Raw genomic sequence first — 22,390 nt, 5'->3', positions numbered from 1 at the left:
AATGATATATATTGATAATCATACGTATAAAACAACATATTCGAATTGTGAAAACACCTCAGACATATCGCTCACTCCTTTCAACAACGTCACATATAAAAAAAACTTGATTTTACAGGAGATCGTTTTTTAAGTTTAAAAATATAATAAAATGTATTAAAAATTAATATCGAGCCACTAATTGAACTTTTTACAGTGCAACAGATCTTTTTAAGTTAAAGTTGAATGTTTTTTCTCCATTTGAAAAATATTTAGTATATTTTAAAAAGTAATTTAACGATACCTTTTCTTCGAAATGCAAAAACAACACTTTCTGCCGTGTACCGGGTAAATATTAAGTTAAAATATGCCTCTTTTGCTGGGATATAGTACATTTTCTGGGTATTAAGAAAACATGCACAACTGTAAATTGACGGTTTTTGATATATGACGTTGTTGAAAGGAGCGAGCGATATGTTTGTTATCTTATTACTTACAAAAAGCTTGATTTTTAGACACATATTTGATTTGCAATATTTTGAGTTTATACTAATACTCATTCACAAATCAGGGTTTTCTAAACTTATGGAGTTTTTTTTTACATTTTTACATCTCAACACACATGAATAATAGTATGGAAGTCTGGGTGTTTACAAGGCTTATAAATACTCATAGGCTGGTCAAGTGATCACTTTACTCACGTGCAATATTCACTATTTTACTCATGATTGATAACTACACTACTCATATTTTTGGGACTCCTACATATATGATTAATCTCATGACACTCTATACATGTGACATTACTGGAGTCATCTATGGGGTAAGAAAAGCTTTAAATAGCAGAGACCCTTTTATTTGGATTTATGCAAGATCCAAACCCTGAATTATTTTTACATGCTGAAAAACGCTTGAATGCATGATTTTTAATATTTTTATGCAGCTTTTAATTCAACCAGTAATTTTTATTGTCAACATTTTGATCATTGTGGGGTAATAATTATATTTATAGACTTGGCTTTTAATTTGTAGTACTCCATTTTGAATTATCATGAAATATTAAAATCAAACTCTGTTTTTAGAGTCCACTAAATTGTATTTTATTATTAAAAACTTAAAAAAATAAAACACTTTGTAGTACACTCAAAAATCAGTACTTGGTTTTAATATTTAATATATAAAGGAATTAATACATATTATTTTTTGAAATCTCATCAAAGATGAAGAAGAATATGGAAGTCTGGGCATTTACGGGGCTGATGACCGTCATAGGCTGGTTTGAGTGATCACTTTACACACGTGTAACATTTACCAATTCTACCCATTATTGACAACCACACTACTAAAATTCTTGGAAGCTCTATATATATGGGCTAATTCAGAAACATTGTTATTGAATCACTAGAACTTTACTAGATACATCTATTGGTGAGATGAAAAGAAGCTTTTTATTGAGCAGAAACTCTTATATCAGCATGTGAGGTCCGAATCCTGGATTTAAATCACATACATGCGAAACGCCCGAAAATATCATTTTCATTTTTATTATTTAAGCTTAAATAATTAATATAGCCCAAAATTTTTAAATTTACTTTTTGTGAAAAGTTAAGACAAAACATTTTTAATTTATTGGATGTAGCAACGTTTGATTTGAGCAGACTATGTTGGGTATTATTTTCCCAATAATTTACACACGTGACTTTTAGTGTATAAGACTGGAATTCTAATCCATACTCGGTATAAATAATAATTTATACTCCCTTCAATGTCGATATATGATCTGGAAACGTGAGTAATGGGAAATTCTTGGGAGTGAAACGTGATGTTTGTCCCTTTATTTCGCAGGTAGACGTTTCCCATTAACTACCAACCAGGGGTTAAATGTAATAACCGGGTATTATTATGTATTGTGTTTCATCTGCTCACTCAAGGATACGTGTCTCCTTCATAAACCCTCGAGTACTTTCAAGAAATCTTTGTTCATATTGTATAAGTATAATACATACATATCTACATACATATATTTTACATCTACATATTGCTGAGTCCAGTCGTAAGTCATTTCTCTTAAAAAAATGTAACTAACTTACTATCACGCCGCTTCTCCGCTAGGGTAGGTAGAGAGAATGCGACACCACACAAATCTGTCTTTGCAAACAATATCCAAATTCATCTCCTCATCCGTTTTTTTCTTTTAATCTTTTTCCACACCCAATGGTACATAGTGCACCAGTAGTACATAGTGCACCAGTAGTGCACCAGTAGAAGTGTTATCTTTTTCGTCAGTTGCATGAAGGCAAGGTGATCTGCCCTGCACTTTTTGTGCCATTCCAGGGTAATTTTGAATAAATATGGTAGTCAAAATCACTCATATTTATTTTAACCCCCTTGGGAATCGAACTCGTGACCTCCAGCACGGTAGCCCAATGCACTGAATTTTACACTGCGGAGCGTGACGAAAACATACCCGTTTATTATTTGAACTCTTCACCTGACCACGTCCAAGTATTTGAAATACTTGTTCATGCCAAGTTTCCTTTGATGATACATAGTGTTTTTATCATAATCATTTATATTTTCATTCTCAACATAATTGGTTTGTCGCCTCCGTGGTGTAACAGTCAACGTGTTTAGCTAGGTTCGATTACCAGGGGGGGTGAAAATAAATATTAATGATTTTACACTGTAATATTTATTTAATATTACCCTGGACTGGTTTCTGAAGCGCAAGAGTGATCACCTTGCCTTCGTGTAAGTAATGATCAAGATAACACTGCGTTAATTTGATGCAGTGTCCTATAAGGGTTATAAGTAAGTAATTGTGTTAAAAATGAAACATTTTAACTGTTTTAACTGTCCTGTAAAATGTTGTTTAAATAATTATGGACAGTTGTTTTAAATGCTTAGGAAAAAAGTCTTAATTTAGAAGTTCGAATCATTGTATTTTCTATCGGAAAAATCCGATAAAGAGAGCTTTATATTTTCTCCGCTACAGAGATTTTAGTAGAAGTATTGTGAAACATTTTTTTCCACCCCGAGAAATAATCCTAGAGCAGTGATCGGAAACTTACTGGCCAAATAGCGAAATAAAACTATTTAAAAAAACTCTACAACAATTTAAAAAATGCTTGAGAGTCAAATCTATTTGCAATTCTAGTACACCTTAATTATAGGTTGAGATCTATATTAAATTACGGGAACACCCATTAAAACTTGATTTCAAACTTGATAAGGATTTTATTTGTAATTTTATTTAAAGTAAGGTATCCGAACACTACTTTTTGCCAATAATGTACTTGCATCTCCTTTGAAAGTTTAATAAAGTCAGGTTTATTTTATTAAAATTAAACACTTGAATATACCACTTTAATGAGTTTTATTTTTATTTGCGACTAGTTTCGAAAACGACAGATGTTTTCATCTTCTAGTACATATTTAAAAAATAATAATAAAAAAAAATAAAGTTTTTTTTAAATTTGTACCAGAAGATGAAAACATCTGTTTTCGAAACTAGTCGTAAATAAAAATAAAACTCATTAAAGTGGTATATTCAAGTGTTTAATTTTAATAAAATAATCATGTCATTCCACAAAGTTAATGCCGAATCAATAAATAATATATAGTCAGGTTCGTTTGTCGTTATTTTAGCGCGTTTCCAGGTTCTCGTCGGTAATACGATTTCTCAGTTTCCTTTTAATAAGGTTCATGCTTCAAAAATATGGTTCACATGAATGCTTGTACGCAGTAGCGTGCACAGTTTGTTATCACGATAGACAGTAGGGTTGGGTAAGGATCAGATATAGTAGGCACTGGTCGTTCTTCTATATGGAACGTGAGTAATCCAGGGTAGGTACTGATTTTCTGCCTATATGGTGCCTATCTGAAAGAGATAAGAATAGGCTGAATGCGTTCGAGATGTAGACCTATAGAAAAATGCTCGGGATATCCTGGAGAGACCACATCTCGAACGACGAGGTACTACGATTAATCAAAGAAAGAAGGCACCTACTCGCGACTATCTCCAAGGACGCGCCGAATGGATCGGTCGCGTGTTGAGACAAAAGGGTTTCCTGCACATAATAATAGAGGGGACGATCGAGGGAATAAACGCCAAAGGACGCCGACGCCGCGAATATCTAAGCGACTTATACGAAGACATGGGATCCTCAACGTATGAGGAGCTGAAGAGGGTTTCGGAAAATAGACCAAAATGGCGAAGGAGATATCATCTGTTGCTGCAGACCAATCCACAGCATTCAGACCACAGAAGAAGAAGAATCGTACGTAGAGTCGAAGAGCCTTCCTGCACATATTCGTGTCGGAGCCTCACTTCAGAAGTCAAAGTGCCACGGTTTGTCGACCACTGGCTTAGACTGTTTAGTCTTGCTAAAATGGTTTTGGGAGTACGAATCATCTCCATCCCTGTGTAAATATTAAATATGACGGGTAACAGGCCGCTATCTATTTCATTAACCACAGAGGAAACGGGGTAAGCCCCCGCTAGTTCAAATTTCGCAAGATTAGGGGTCACGGTTTTAACTAGACTCGAAGTAAATAATACATTTGTACAATATTTTCGTAAATACAGGATGTTGAGAAATTCGAGTTTATATTCAGAATTTTACTTATATCTTGTAGCTTATGCCTCCGTTTATAAAAGAGCAAAAGTACTTGATGTAAAAAAATGCTTCCATACAAAATCTAACAGCGTTCAACCCTAAAGGGGGAATTTGTAAACATCCAATTCAGTAAGCAATCGGCTGCGCAAGAAACCAGACGTGTCTCTGATTTTTTTAGAATACATATTAAAAAAATATTTTTATAATTTTTTTACCCCCTATATTTCAATAACTCTTTTCTTTTCAAAACCATAAATTTATATCATTTATCTGTAACATATATTTTTATCTAGACCTTTAGTTGTATTATTAGTTAGTATCTTGGCCTTAAATAAACATTGCATCAATTTGATGTAGTGCCTTATACACCATTGGGTAGTAATCAGTGTTACTTGATCGAAAAATTTATATATTTTTTGACTTGTTTTACTTTGAAAAGTTTTATATCACATTGTATGCATATAATATACTCGTATACATAAACGTACTCGCATATGATATACGTGTATATCATATGCGAGTACGTATATAATATACGTGTACATTAATTGTTCCAAAAGTCATATAATAGCAAAATATTATATGACTAGTATTTATTTAGGATCCAACTCGACGAACCAAATATCCACAAGCGTCCGAATATTAGTTTTGGGAAAACGTAATACCACATATTATTCAATCATCTTTCTAGTATATTGAAATAATGTATTTTGAATGAAGGTCACCCAAATTATGAATTTATTATAAGTCATTAACTTATGTCGACATTTTACCGGTCCCAATACTAATGAATGTAAAGCCTAAATAGCCTTTTCTATTATTTGTGATACCGTATTTATTTTTACAAATATATTATATATGATGTGACTCCATACCGAATAATTAGAAGAAATGATTTTTGTGATTGATATAAAAACAAAAAAACCTAATAACATGTGATCAAAAGAGAATTTTATAATTCTCATTTTTATACTTTTTTGGCAAAGAAAGTCAAGTTGGAATATAAAAGAGCGAAAAAAGAGTTTGAAATTAAATTCAAAATTTGCTAAATAATTATATATTTTATCTTCAGAAATTTTGTCTAATATTCCACTAATTATTATTTTTAAAATAAGGTTAGTTATTTGGAAAAGTGGAAAGGGTGATTGGAATTTAGGAAGGAATTTATTCACAGTCCTTACATAAATTGATAAAGCCATTCTGACACTACCATGGTAACTCTTTAATATCACGTTTTAGCACATTAAGTTAGTATTCAATATCACGTTTATACAATCCAGGCAACGAATACAACAATATTGTAATTCTTGATGACTGTTCTCTAAATTATAGGTCTTAAATACTTACATACATTTTTTCTTCTGTTATAAGTATTGTATTTGTGTAAACGAGATATGCAATAAGCAGTGATATGTCGAATAAATAAATATTAAACTACTGATTACAGACGATTGTGAACCATAGGGTAAAACAATTTTTGATTTGATGCAAATAATAATTGTTGATGTTTTATATTTTTTCATTATGTCTGCAGCTCGGATTTCTACCGCGTTCCGATGGTTACCTCAGTTAGGTAAGCCTCAAGCCCATATCTCTGCTGAGTCTCAAGCTTAAAAGCCTTGCCAACCTTTTTATCACCTAATTTCTCTCCAGCACAGCCTTTTAAACTCCGTAAAATACCTTGAATTCTTAGCCAATTCCGCTCGACACAATAAGCCTCTACCAAGAATGAATCCAGATTTTTACCTCAACTTAGGAACAAACACCCTAATGTCATCCCTTTGAATACAAACCTAAATGTGTGTGGTTCCATAAACACAGGGTATTCTTAAAATACACACCGTTCAACAGATTTTGAATATCATTTATTTGTGAATCACATATAACTGAAAACGTAAAAAAAAATCCTTGAGCTTATGGATATGTCGACTAGTAAGTGCCAAAACCATGTATCGTTTATCGTGTACACGTTGTATAGAAGAATACAGTTAACATTTATTAGTCAATATTTTCCATGTACCATACATAAATACATTGTATTTTGCCTACTTAGGAAGAAAATGCCATCAATGTGAAGAAAAAAAAAATATTAAAGTACTTTTTTCCCAAAAACCACAATGATATACCACTAAACTTTATGGTTTTTAAATACACAACTTATTTATATTTAATTGAAATATGTAGATATTCGAAAACATAAATTAACAAAATAAAAACAAATTGTTCTGTTTTTTACGTTATATCCCAAAAGCTATAATTATTTACCACTAAACATACTTTTTATAGTACATTTATTATTTATAGGCATTTTAAATATTAGGTAATAGAAAATGTAGAATAATATATTTAGGAAACAAAAAAATGGCATTGTTATTTCTATTGGATAAACTACAATGATATACCACTAAGCCTACTTTTTTTCATAGTATATATACATATTATTTATGGGCATTTAAAAAAAATAGGTGTGTATTACAAATCATAAATTTACGAAATAACAACAAAAAATACATTGTTTTAATAGTTATTTCCCAAAAATCACTATGATGTACCTTGTGGTTTTCGAATATAAACGTTATTTATATATTTAAAATATGTAGGTATTTGAAAACATAATAATTATTTCCAGCAAAAAAAAAAGTAAAAATTATTTTTTAATAAAAGTTATTTTTGTAAAATCACAACAATAAACCACTTGACCCACATTTTTAAATACATTTAATATTTAAATGCAAATTTTTATAAGTAGGTAATACAAAAAACATTTTTACATAAATTTACAACAAAAAAACAGGGTTATTTGAATAGTTATTTCCTAACAATTACAAAAATATACCTCTTAATCTGCTGTTTTTCTTCTTCTGTTTTAGAAATAAAAAGAAATCATTTCGAGTACCGTAGAACGGTGCTACTTGAACTTTGATGTGTTACTTGAGCCCAGTAAAAAACATATTTGGATCTGTATTATGAACGTATCGATATGATTCATTGTTTCCCTGACAGGAGACACTTATTGTCACGATACGTTCATTATTGTAGACCAAATACATATTTAAATTTATTTTTTGTACAGGGCTCAAGTAACACATCAAAGTTCATGTAGCCCCGTTATACGGTATGTAGATATTAGAAAACATAACATCATAAATTTACAAAACAAATGTGTGCATGCATGAAGTCCTTCATACGTTATCCAATAAAATCATATTTTTATTAAATATTCACCCTTGTATTGTTTGTTACTTTGGACTTAAAGCGTGCTTCTTTAGTGCTTTTTAAATTTTCATTCAACATCCATCTTTTATAACACAGTATTTTACCCTTAAAGTAAAGTAAGGCGGACGATATTTTTTACAAATTGTTTGCTAAAAAATAACAGCTTTTTTACTTAAAATTTTTAAACATTTTCCTTTACACCCAGTATACACGGCAAACGTTCACGTCCGTATCTTTTTAACGATTTTCTGTTGTAGGTATGTATATTTATCTTGTCTTTTATTTTTCGAGAAAAAATAAAACCAGTGGATTCAGCGAATACAAAATTTGTAACTGGAATCCATAACATTTAGCATTTTCACAGTCTAAATATTTATTTATTTATTTACTAAAACCTAGATTCGAAAATTTAGTAGAATAAAGTGGGATACATAGAATACAGTACAACAGAGTAATAAAATAAAATATAACAATTCTTAGTATAAAAGAATAATTGAAAATATTATATAATGAGATATGGGTCCATTCAATACATGATAGGCAAAGAAGATAATTAAAAATGGTAAGGAATAAAAGATACCTACACAAATATTAGCATGTTACATAATAAAATCCGTTTCATTACAAACTGTTATCAGTTTAATTAGCTCGAAATTATACACATGTATTGGTTAAACCTTATTCAATACTCTCATAATTACAACCTTAATTTTTTTAAATGATTTTTAGGGGTCATCTTTAGTTGATTAAAAGTTTTTTTTCAGGTTGAATAATTTTCTTCCTATTTAATTAAATTTTGAAAAATTTCGTGCCTACCTACATGACTGCATACGTATATTGCATTTTTTTAATTTTATTTCATATACTTATCTCGATCAAAAATTTCCAAATTATGTACATATGCACATATTCGAATTTTATAAAAAAATTAAAGTAGAAAAAAAATATTAAAATATAAATCATTACAGTATTTTTAAATGTCAATTTTATTTACACATGGAGTGTAATATAATGAATTAATATAATTAATGTATCCGTAGCGCGTCGATACACGATTCTCAAATTACATTTTCATCAAAACATTATCTCCCTTACGTTTTTTCACAGCCATTAATAAAATAGAGAAATTTCCACGTTCCATTATTTATCACGTGGTTTATTCCCGGTGAACTCTTTTCATGGAAAATTTCCATTCGGATACAAAATATACTAAACTACATTGTTCATCTGAACCAATCTATTGAATTACGTGTTTTTCAGAACAAGTTACAATGTTATTGCGTCATTGGGAAGGGTTGAGTATTCTTTTTTTTAGTTTTTAGAAGTTATGAAAAATGCAAATCTGTGAATAACGGGTATGGTCGTATTGAAAAGTAAAATCAAATTTAATCCTTATATATGTATATAATTAAAAAACTTCATTAAAAAAAATTGTAAAATACTGTCTCATATTGTCATTTTAAATAGATTTGTTTTTTTTTATTTACGGCTAAACCTATGATAAAAGTAAAGAAATTTTAAAAATTTATAATATGTATTTAAATGATTGTTAAGTTCATAATTAATTATTCTTTTTTTAAATTCAAATATTTTTTTACTTTTCGAGATAAAAAGAATTAGTAAAAACATATTACCTTAGACATTACTAAGTTTGATAATAGAAACACAAGATTTTTCAAAAGCCTAGATAAATAGTATAGAAAAACAACCTTTTGGAGAGTATTATGTTTAATAGGATCAATATTAAATATAACGATCAGGAGAAAAATGCCCTAATAGAAGAATGCATCTAACTCAACTAGCGGAAACATTTAAACAAAAATCATCATTTCATCATCATCAGAAAAGATTTTAATAAACAGTAATATTTACCATGTAAAAGTTAAATAAAAAACATAATCATCTTTTTTAGCACTTTGACATATAGAATTATATGATCCAAAAAATAGGAAATTAAAAACTACAGGTAATACCTCTATGGGTTTTCCTTTCCCTTTTAGACATAAATTATAATAGTGCAGTAAACCCCCATATAACGTACACTAGTATAAGGTTTTCCCCCTTAGCAGTTTTTCCTATAATGGTAGTCTCCCGTATGACGCAGTAGGTCCGTGTATTCGGTCAAGTTATTCCCGTTAGTTAAAATGTAAAAACACAATTTAAAACATTAACCGCCACAACGGTCCCCCTGATAATGCGGAACCTATGTCAACGTTATAAGGGGGTTCACTTTACATCAAAGAGATACAATAAAAAAATCACACATTTATTTATTTATATATCACGTAGATTTTTTATCGTAACTAGATATGCTTTTTATAGTGACATTATAAATTTTTCATAAGGGGTTGTATAATAAAATATGTGTAAATAAATCTAATTATTCCTTTTATTGTTTTCTCTTTAAAGTCAAAATATGTATTATTCCATGCCAACCCATTGAAAGCGCAAACAATATGAATACCAGATAGCGAAATGTCAGGACAAACCTCCGAATTCGGGGTATGTATTCATATCTGTCGCCATTTTGGTCGGCCTCGGGTATTTCACACGCCGGATGTCCGTTTGCGAGATAAGTAATTACCCCACACCACGGAACAGGAAGTTACTGAAATACAACACAGGGGGAGCTTTCAGGCGGCCCTAACAACAGGTGGACACTAATAAATGTCTAGTCACGCATTCGAATTAAACTTTTTTACGTAAAGCTCTTTTTGCGCTGAAAAACACATCTGTGATGTTAATTTTTAATGTATTAGTGTAAGTACTTACAAATTCAATGAATATTTTTTAAAGGTATAATATATACCCCTTACGAGTTGATTACTGACAACTGAAGCTTTTTGTGAAAAATAAAGCAAATTCATTAGTGAAGCTTGTATATCACCTATAACGTGCGTACCCTAAGCTTTATTATTGTTTGTGGAATATCATTACGTCCCATCATGCATATAAAGTAAAAACACATCATGTGTTTTCCCCTTTTCCACATATTAAGTAACTTCATTTGTGTTGCTAAGTTGCAATTTAGGCAACCGTAAAATATAATGTGGCGTGAGGTTTCACAACGGTAACCAAGATATACGAAAATTAAAATTATTATAATGAATTTCATTTAAGCCTGAAATTCAAGAAAGATATTCACATTGTGTGGTAAAATAATTAATCTATTTTGGTGTTGATTCGTTGGAAATGCTGGAAGGTATATGTTTTAGAGTTCCCTGTCAAATTCACCAAGGCAACTGACGCCTTACCGCTTCCCACGAGTAGAACAAACTCTAAACGAAGTTCATACATATACCGTTCATCAATATTGGTTAACGTTCAACTCGACATTGTCAGCGAGTTCATTAAACATTGTCAGTCGACATTGATAGCGTAGTGTGTCCCTTGTTTCGTACAATTTATCTTTTACTTTCCCCTCTTCCCCTTCCTCCCTCCTGTCCCTCTTCCAGGTATTTTTACTAATATGGAATTTTGTAATTGGAACAGTGCAAGAACTTGTTTTAAAATACTGACATATCGTGCATATATATATATATAAAAAATCGTCAATTTTCAATTGCGCATGTTTTTGGAATGGCCAGAAAATGTACTACATCCCAGCAAAAGCGGCATATTTTTAACTTAATATTTACCCGCTACAGGGCAGAAACTGTTATTTTTGCATTTTGAAGAAAAGGTATTGTTTAATTATTTTTTAAATAAACTAAATATTTTTTAAATGGAGAAAAAACATTCAGGTTTTACCTGAAAAGATCTGTTGCACAGTAAAAAGTTCAATGAGTGGCTTGATACATATTTTTAACAAAAAAGCGTAATGTAAAAAAAAGAAGCTGTTTGCTTCTTAACTGTTGACATTTTATAAAATATTTTATTTGTAAAAAATATTAAGTATATTAAAACGTTATTATTAACATGTAGCGTTTAAAAATTATATTGTTATAGAATTAATTACTAATTTTAAATTAAACATTATTATTTTAATTTGGCAAAGTACCTACAATCTAGTGATATTCATATATAAAGAAGAAAAATATTATGCATGTCGCTCACTCCTTTCAAGAACGTCATAAATGAAAACACTTTTTCAAGAGAACGTTTTTAAACTTATTGAACTTTATACTGTGCAACAGATCTTTTGAGGTACAACCTGGAGGGTTTTTCTCCATTTGAAAAATATTTAGTATATTTAAAAAACTAATTAAACAATACCTTTTCTTAAAAATGCACAAACAACATTTTCTGCCCTGTAGCGGGTAAATATTAATGTTTTGAATATTGAAAGCATTAACTTTGTGGATCATATTGATATATTATTTCGAGAAATAAAAATACTTTGTGTTCTGATCCACTCACATTTTTATTGACCAACTAGTTTCGGCAACAACCTGTTGCCCTCTTCAGGGTTTCATTTATTACTAATAAACGAAACCATTTTTCATTTCATTTATTAGTAATAAATGAAACCCTGAAAAGGGCAACAGGTTGTTGCCGAAACTAGTTGGTCAATAAAAATGTGAGTGGATCAGAACACAAAGTATTTTTATTTCTCGAAATAATATGGTCAATATTAAGTTTAAAATATGCCACTTTTGCTGGGATATAGAACATTTTCTGGGCATTCCGAAAATATGTACATACAACTGAAAACTGACGATTTTTTATTTATGACGTTCTTGAAAGGAGTGAACGATATGTAAAAAAAAATTAACTTCAAGATACCACGCATTATTCAATTATCCGATACATTGAATTCAAAAAGTACTGTCGTATTATTTGCGCAGTATTGTCAATTTAAAATCCGCTATCGTATGTGAATAAATTTGATCATTTATTTGATAGTCGAATTTATCCAAATGTGAGATTAGTGGTGGAACCAAAAGCTTGACGTTTCCCTTCGATATTTCCCTTCCGAACATCCATTCCGGGTGATTTACTACAGAAAATGACACAGACTTGACATTTTTCCGCAACTCTAGGGAATTCTAAACGATTTGAGTACAAAATAACGTCGGAGAATAAACGAGATTGTGGGACAAATGAACATTGATTTTTCCGAAAATATTTCCGCCTAAATAATAAAAGCAAAAATATCAGTCGATCTTAGCTTAAGGGGAAAATTTTATTTTCTGTAAAAGAAAAAAATCATGGCCAACGTTTAATTTAATTTATCAAACGCTGATCGTGATCGTTTTTATAACATCGTTAAGGTGTTAATATGGTGTTTGATAAATTAAATGAAAATTTGATCATGACCATTTTTTTTCTTTTTCAAAAAGTAAAATTTCCTCTCAAAGCTTAAATGGAGTGACATTTTTGGATACATTATTTACGTGAAAATATTTTCGAAAAATCTATGTTCATTTTCATATATTTACAACATATTATCTTTGGAGTTCAAATCCAGTATTTCATATCGTAAGGTTTGTGGGTATGTTGGCGACACTGTTGTGACAACAACATACCCGTAATCGCGTATATATCCGCAAAGTCTGGCAAGTGGCATTCTAGATTTGTCACTCCTAGAAACCTGTCATTCGATTAGAGCTACCTAGTAACACTTATTTATAATATACCAAAGTCAAAGTATTATTCTAGCGAGTTATATCTCATTATTTTCTTTCACCTAAGTACAGAACAGATGTAATAAAATAAAATAAAATTACCATGTGATAAACTAAGAAGTATAATTCAAATATTTAGTTTAATCTTCATACTAGTCTATAAAATAATTCGGATGAATTCTCTCCTATGTTAAAGGTTTTCACTTGAAAATGGCAGCACCATCTGTTAGTTCTAAATAATGTAGGAATAGGAATGCGATTGTAACAATACTGCATATATACAGCTTTTAAAAATGTATACATTATAATATGAATTTTCAATGATGAACGTTGCAAAGTATATGAAGTGACCACTCAAAACAACCCTGAGATGATTAGACTTTCATATTCTTTCGTTTTAAAATATGTTTTTTGTCTCTGTTGAGACACTTGATATACACATGTTATTTTTTTCGTGGGCTTTCTAATCTTTCCATTTATAAAGTTGTCATAAAAATGGAATTATCTCTCCGCTGTCTTTTAAATGAGAGTTTTAATTTGTAAAATGATGACATACCCAGATCCGTGTAACAATGGCAGTAGGAAACGTATTTTCTCATCTTTTAGTATGAAAGTGCTTGAATTAGTAGAACTGTCACCTCTCCCGAACATAAATTTACTTATCAGTTTTCAGCATCTTTTCAGTTAACATAAATTGTTACGAACAAAGGGTTTTATTCATTCTTTGACTTATTTATTATGTTAGGGGTTCACATAGGATATTCGCGGATATGATATGAATTGAATCAAATGGTAACGACCCCTTTTTGTGTTTAAAAAACCTGAATTTGCGGTTTAATACGTCAAAATACTGTCTGGTTATTTAGTTATGTGGTATATTTTGCTACTTTTGATGTTTCGACTTCTGTTTTGACTGTCTTTAAGATTTAATTGTTGTGTAAAACACAACTTGTTGATAAAAACGTTTGTAATTCTAAAATCGGCACATGTTTTAATTTATTTTTTTAATTAAAAAAAAGTGTTTTAATAGAAATATTTTATTTTTATTTTTTAATTCATCTTGTTTTCCATTTTCATGTCCATTTTCTTTAAATCACCATTATTATAAAGTAAATGGCAAACAATAAATTACATTAAAAATAGTTATCTTTTACATCGATGTATGGACCATATCCCCAAAAAGGCTTTCATTATTACCTAAAAAGTCTTTAAGGAGTAGATAAATATAAACTTTTTTACGTCCTGAAAAGCTTTTGCGGTGTTTTCTCATTTACTTATGGGTTTATGATACAAGTTTTAGTTTCTCGTAAAAACATGTAAAGTAGCAAATTTACCTTCATAAAAATGTTCTTAAACTTCTGCCTTCCGTGACTAAAACACTTAAGCATTAAAAAATGTTTTCATCCAAAAATTTATTGAACGACCTTCATAAATGTATAATTATTGTTATATTTCTGTCATGCAAAATTTTCATTAAATTTACTAATTGATTAATAAAATGTTTTTTAATTGCTTGCCAAGAGGTAACAAGCTCTTTTGGACAGGCTAACAAAGCATGTAATTAGTATTTTGTGTAGGTATTAATTAGTATGTAATAGTTTTGTCAGCATGCTGGTGTAGTGATTATCTTCATGTGTAGAGGGGGACATTTAGAAACCGATAGACTAAAATCTACCAATTTCTAGACATTACTTATTTAGACATATTTTTAAACGTTGGTTGTGTTCACAAATAATATCAATAAGTTGTTAGTTACGAACATAACTTATGTTTTAACAATATATATTACCTTTGGCGGGGATTGAACCCACGATGCCAGATTCGCAGTCGAGAGTCTACCCAATCACAGCATTTGTTATATCGTGGGTATACTGGCAAAAAACGTTAACTCGTTAAACGTTAACATCCCTGTTATTTAAAGCTTTTAGCCTGAATAAAATATCCGCAATTAAACTAAAAGTTGAATTTACTTTTAAAATCACATTTAAATAACATTTCAAACAAATTTTTTTTGCCAGTTTATAGAACGTTGAAAACTTTAATAATATAATAATATGCATCATCAAGTCGAAATTGCATATTTTTTAGTTAACGTTTTTTGTCAGCACACCCAGGATAAATATATATTTAAAAAAAGTAATGAATACATATAAAAACTATGCTTTTAAAAGCAGAGAAAGGTGAAAAGAGATGGTTTGATCAAGTTCACCAAAAACAAGTGAGACGTGGGAAGCAGTCAGCGCTTATACCAGGCGTTCCCAAAGTGTGCGCCCTGGTGCGCCGTAGAAAGAGGGGCGCCGTAAGTCGATCCCCTATCATTATCCGAAACCACAAATATTCTTGGGGACCTATGTCTTTCGACTATAATATATATATATATATATATATATATATATATATATATATATATATATATATATATATATATATATATATATATATATATATATATATATATATATGTATATATATATATATATATATATATATATATACATATGTAGATAGTGTCATTATCTATTCCAAATAGCTTACTAAAGTAGGGCGCCGTGACAAAATACTAAACTTGTAGGTGCGCCGCGGGCTGAAAAAGATTGGGAGCCCCTGGCTTATACCATAAATATAACTACGATGGTGGCGAAATTTGTTTGCAAAGCAAGAGTAGTGTGGTGTTCTATCATCTCTACCTATCCCTAAAAACGAACATCACTACATACATCATAATACAAGGTTACTTTAAAAAATAAATAACAAATTACCTTTTTTACTTGATAAAATAGTCTGATATTTTCTAATAGATTTATATTATCCACTGACACTTCGTGATGGAATTGCATTTTTAATTTATTATTAGATTAAAACCAATATTTTTAGCTTTTCCACTTTTTTATTTGACCAGCGACCGGGTTTCGTCGTTACCGACATCATCAGACTGGTCTGATGATGTCGGTAACGACGAAACCCGGTCGCTGGTCAAATAAAAAAGTGGAAAAGCTAAAAATATTGGTTTTAATCTAATAATAAAAAATAAAAAAATAAAAATCTGATATTTTCGTTAAAGCTAACACATTAAGTAAGAAAAATACGGTCTGTTTTAAAGAAAAAATTAATGGATGTAATAAAGTAACAATTTATCGCTTTAAAAACTCTTCAACCATGAATTAAAAGAATTATAATTTGAAATTTGGACGTATTAATGGATATGTTGATTTACAATTGCCAATCGTTTTATTTTATTGGTTTCCAATAAATGTAAAATGGACTTCATTTTCAACTCATTTTTGGCATCATTGCTTTTTTATACTCACAATGATATATTTTACTTGAAATGTGAATGGTAAAACAACCATTTACTATGGTCTGTACTAATAGTTGTAATTACACTTTTTCTTTTGCTAAGATCTATCTAGTAAGTCATCAATTAATTGAGTTTAATGAATTTGGTTTCATAGAAGAGTCTTTAAGAAATATTTCATGAAAATAGTGTGATATACGAGTAAAACATAATTTAAGATAGCAACTAACACAACAAAATAAGAGGAAATCATAAATCTGGATTCAAATCCAGATTTATGTTTCACCCTAATTTTGATGCCCTTTTAAATTTTGCTTTTATTCATTAATGCCTTTTATTTATTTATTTTTTCAAAACAAAGTATTTACATAAAAAAAACCTTATTTTTGTTTATTTCACAAACATTTTTTTCAACCAAATTGATAACTGAATAGCATGGGAAAAATATTCAACTAGTTACCCAATGTAATATAATTGACTACAACACTTTCGTGTGAGTTTGCGGCAGTATCTAAAGTTGAATGGTGTCAGCTTTCATTTTACAGAGACCCATTTTATTTTAAATGTATGCAACCTCCTTACGGAATTATTTATTATACTGAGAGATGCTTGAAAACATGATATTCAATTTTCATGCAGCTAATAATTTGACCAGTTATTGTATACACATTTTGGTGTGTCCAAATCCTTGTTCACCCAGTAGAAACCCAGATTTGTGAACAAGGATTTAAACACACCCAAAATGTTATGGATTCATCACTGTACTTTGATATCACTAGTTCACACTGATAACTACCCTAAGCTTGCAACAGTAAGTGAATTCCACATCAACCCTTCCAATCATCCGCCGCAGCCGTTTCCTCTTCCCATCTTCCCTGCGATTAGTTGCCCTTTACAACTGCCGCCATTTCCGGCGCGCCGACCCGCGCCGGAAGTCGTCAGGCGCACCGGAAGTTCGTCCCCCGCCGCGGTTTCCGGCCATACGGCACGAATACACATGTAAACACGACTCGCAAAGTGGACGCGACATTTTGGTGATGTAATTTCCACACAGTTTAGCTCTTTGACTTCGAACAATGAAATTTTGCTGAAAAATATGGCTCAATAGAGAATCAGTTGTATTTCCACTTGTATTGTTATTATATAAATATAATTGAATTTCAGTACAAATCGTCCTGTACCTTCTTTTATTTTGTGACATTGATATAAGTATATAATAACAACGGTTTTTTCATTGTTGCAAAAGTTATTACACTTTCATTTCTTAACTCGACATTTCTACAAAATACATAAAATATCTTATTCTAGTAAAACTTTGCTTCTCCAAAAAGAGACCAAGCTCTTATAGTTGAAGAGAGATTAACTCTAAATATTTATTAAATGTAACTTATATTATAACTTATTATAATACACGACTTAAACTCATTCAATTTCAATTACTTTTGTAAGAAAAATTACATAAAATCTTGTTTTTCAACTGTCTTGTTGCGTGTATAACATAAAATATTGTCCTGCCTCGTACTAGTCTGATGACGTCGATAAAAACTAACAACAAAACCCGGTCACTAGTCAAATAAACTAAATGGTCGAAAATACTATACATGTTGTTGTTATTTTGTTATATAAAATACTAATTAACAGTGCCCTCATTATAGACCCCCCGAATCAAGTTTCCCAAATAAAAATAGAAGTTAATGTATCTTCTTGGACAAAGCTTTTACTTTTTTGTATGTAGCCTACGACTCTTACTGTGTTTACAGAATATCGTCCCACAGAAGTAGGTCAATTTAAGGTCGTTTTCTCCATTTCGAGGGTAGCAGACAGTATTAATCATTCTGCAGAAACAAAGGAATGTTATTTTTCATAGTATATGTAATATAAAACAAACATTAAAAAATACATAAATAACTTATTTTTCATGCATTTTTAAAGAAAACAAAGTGTTTTGTCTATTTATCTTCATTTATTCCAAACAAATAAGTTTAATCTCAAAGATACCTTATTTCAAAACAAATATTTTTGTTAACATTTGTATTTATTTAACTTTTTTATATAAGCCTATACTCGTTTGCGAGTTATATTTTCTTTGAATGTTTTGTGTTAAATTTATTCTTTATATTTTTTAAATGTTTTGTTATTAATTTAAAAAAAAAAATTGCAGAGAATAAATGTACATTGGGAGAATTATTGCTCAGAAGCGATATCTTTCTATTAAACAAAAACAGAACAGTAATATCGGTCAGGATTTGTACCTTTGCTTGAAATTAGTGGGTACAGTTGTTGGAAATTAGTGGGTAGATAGTGCTTGCACATATGTTTTACAAAAATAAAAAATAAAAAAAAAAAACAAGAAAACAATAAAAATATAAGAGTTTCTTTGTGATTAAAGATAACATTATAATATTATATATTTATGAAACTGTAAATTTGAAAAAAAGGAAGACAAAGGAAGTAGGATTTGGTAAGGAGTTAAAAGGAAGAGATAGACGAATTAATGATGATATGATGCTCAGAACAGTTAGGGTTCTAAGTACAAATAGTAATGTTTCAGGAATTTTCGAAGGTCATGAAAGTTGGAGGATTTTTGAAATAAAGGGATAATTCATTCCGAAATCTGGCCTCTTGGAAAGAAGTTAAATAACTGAAGAATGGTGTGTTATATTGAGAAAGAAAAATTGTTAACAGGTGGATTTATTTTTTTTTTTCTTTTTTTTTTATGTCTTAATGTTTTAAAAGTTATTATAACATAAATGTGGATTTGTTAAATTGGCTTTATTTTTTTTAATGTAACTTTTTTTGCTCATGAAATGTAAAGTTTATTTTTGTTAATGTAACAATTTTTCTTATTTATTTTTTAAATAGAAAGCTGTACAATTCCCGAACAAATTAAATAAATAAAAAAATTATACGTCGCAAAATATTATTATATGTACGAAATTTTATAAATATGGTTTTTGATAATTGAAACATAAAATTCAGCTGATTATCTCGAATTTATACATTACAGACATGTTATTTTGTAGAGTTAACAACTTTCGTGTTTTATTTAATATTACTTAACACGCACATATAAAATCGTACATTACATCTTCATGTAAACAAAAATAATAATGTTAGTATTAGGATCCCATATTTCTTACATTTTAAAAATGTATTAACCAAAAGTGTTCAAACTTGTATTAGTTTCTCTGAATTTCTTTACCAAGCCGATATTTTTTTGAAAACTTAAACCATCAATACATAAAGTTAATTGATTAATACATTGAAATACAGCCACACGTAGAGTCAAGAAGAGTTTAAAAACCCTCTTGAATTATTTAATTTGTTAATTTATTTTTAACATTCTTCTTCTTTCATCTTTTGGTTCCTATCCGCATCTAAGTGGTGCATAGAACACCCTATCTGATCAAATCGATCACTGATTACATTAAGGTAGAGTGATCAGTCCTATACTTCAGCTTCTTAGATCTAAAGGTGGTATACATTAAAATTTATTTGGCACATTTTTTTACGCGTTTTTTTAACATTACAATGCAATAAAGAGAAAAAAATTATCATTCATTGAACAATGCGTACCGCATTATTTAAAATAATTCAGAATGCATCGAAATACGTAAATACGTATCGAAATACATTTGATGAAATATTAGTAATTACCAATGATAATATAAATTGAAAAGGGATATATCGTAGTCATACAGGAGAAAGTGACGAAGTGCATTTTTTATAAAAACATGATCATTGACTATTTGGTATCTTACTTGCTTAATATTGCCCTGAAACAATCCCAAAGGATTTTAAACTTGGAAGTATAACTTATTGACTTGGTAAAAATGACTAACTCCATTGATGTTTATTTTCTTGCCAAGCAAAAGTGACTTAAATGGCCCTCCTGAACATTTTACGCTTTGTTAGTTGGTCACTTTTTCCTGTACGACTCCGGTATATTACAACAAAGTGATTGCTGAATTAGTTTAAAAAAATCCTTTAAAAAAATATATAAACGTAGGTAAATTATGATCATTTTTGTATCGATTAACAAGAAAATATAGGTCATACCGAAACTTATTTTCGTTAAAAAATATACATGGAATTTTTGTGATAATTTTTTTTCTCTATTTTAAATTCTTTTGCATTACATGACATAAACTTAAATACAAAAAAATATGAATAAAATATAAATACAAATACAAAAAAGGATCCCACAAAGGCATGGCCTGTGTGTGGGTATACAATATAATTTAAGTCATAGCAAAGGGTATAAGGGTATATGTATTATAAGTAGAACTAGAATAATAGTGTTAATATAAAATACAAAAAATACTTGACTTTCAGAAAACAAAAATTTTTATTATTTATTTTTTAATCGATATAAAAAAAATCAGAGCCCTTATCGTCGTTATTGTTATGATGTTGTAAATGTGGAGGGTCAGTTTCCAACCAGCCGATAACTGCAGTCACGTCTATTTTCATTTTGTTATAATCCCTGAAAATGGGCATTTTACCTTGATTTTAGGTGATTATCAACCCCGGGCGATCGTTATCTTGAAGAGGGAATTACTGTTAATATTATCTACTGGAGCGGAATAATAATTCCACCTTTTCATAAATCCCATAATTTAATATTTTCTAATACGCCTAATAACCTCATTAACAGTGTAAGAGTCTCAACAAATCGGATAAAATATATAAAAACCCCTTCGTATAATTTCCCGGGCAAATTATTTATTCAGGTTCTGAATAAGATGTTGTAAACATGGGTTTCTGCCAATGGTATTTCAATAAAAATATCTTGGCCTATTCAGGAAAACCCGCATTATATTTTATTAGTTTATATGTGAGTACCTACATAGAATTTTCCGTATATAAAATAGAGCAGGCGCTCTAACATAATCCTAGAAATAAATCATTACAAATGATTGAAAGTAGAGATGTGACTAATTAGTAATTGTTACTTTTTCGATTATCCAATTGGGATAATATTCATTACTTTTTCTCAATTTGTATTTCTTTGGTCATATAAGGAAAGAATGGAAGGCTGAGATAAGCTTTATCAATCGAATTAAGAAAGGTGTGTCGAGATGGTTTGGCCATGTAAATGATGTACTGAAATCAGTTTTGAAAACAGTCAAACAAATTTATGAGGTGAATGTAGTTGGGAATAGAAGCAGAGGAAGACCGAAGAAAACTTGGCATAATCAATAAGTTTAAAGACTTAAAAGTGGTCAAGTCAATAATCGGCGGTTATTTATAAGGAAATGCATGAATGTGGAAGAGGCGAAAATTTTTTACAAAGACATATTGGTGTAACGTTCTATTCTCTCTGCCTACCCCAGAAGAAGGGCGTAATGGTAAGTTAGTTACTTAGTTAGTTATTGATTTCAAATTATGAAATTAAAAGCTATACATATGCAAAATTAGTATGTTCATTATCGAAACACGTGTCACAATATATATTTTTTTAAATATGGTACCTACGTAACATGTAAAACTTAAATTAAAAATAATTTTGCTTTGTGTCCTTTAATATGTATGAAAAGAAATAACTTTCATACCGTAATGTTTAAAAATAATAATATTTTTTTTTTCTGAATTAAAAATTAATGGAAGTATTCTATATTAATCTTTTTTTAGTTATGTCCTACGAATAATCAAACGTACGGTTATTCAGAAAAAAATGTCTTTATATCACGTCCTAGAAATATTGAAATGAA

The 22,390-nt window shown here is 29.8% G+C and overlaps 1 protein-coding gene across 1 annotated transcript in view; it reads left to right on the top strand.

Moving 5' to 3' along the window:
- LOC148311163 (uncharacterized) overlaps nt 1-22,390 on the top strand; it is a 108,012-nt gene that overhangs the window by 19,524 nt on the left and 66,098 nt on the right. Inside the window, exon 4 of the mRNA XM_088257111.1 lies at nt 3,666-3,680. Coding sequence (XP_088113237.1) covers nt 3,666-3,680 — 15 coding nt within the window. The remainder of the gene's footprint in view (nt 1-3,665; nt 3,681-22,390) is intronic.

This window comes from Brachycentrus maculatus, unplaced genomic scaffold (assembly GCF_059751285.1).
Source record: "Brachycentrus maculatus isolate JH-2025_06_01 unplaced genomic scaffold, ASM5975128v1 h1tg000071l, whole genome shotgun sequence".
NCBI classification, from domain to species: Eukaryota; Metazoa; Arthropoda; class Insecta; order Trichoptera; family Brachycentridae; genus Brachycentrus; species Brachycentrus maculatus.
Note: the sequence above shows the minus strand (reverse complement) of the source record. Positions and strands in the feature narration are given on the sequence as shown.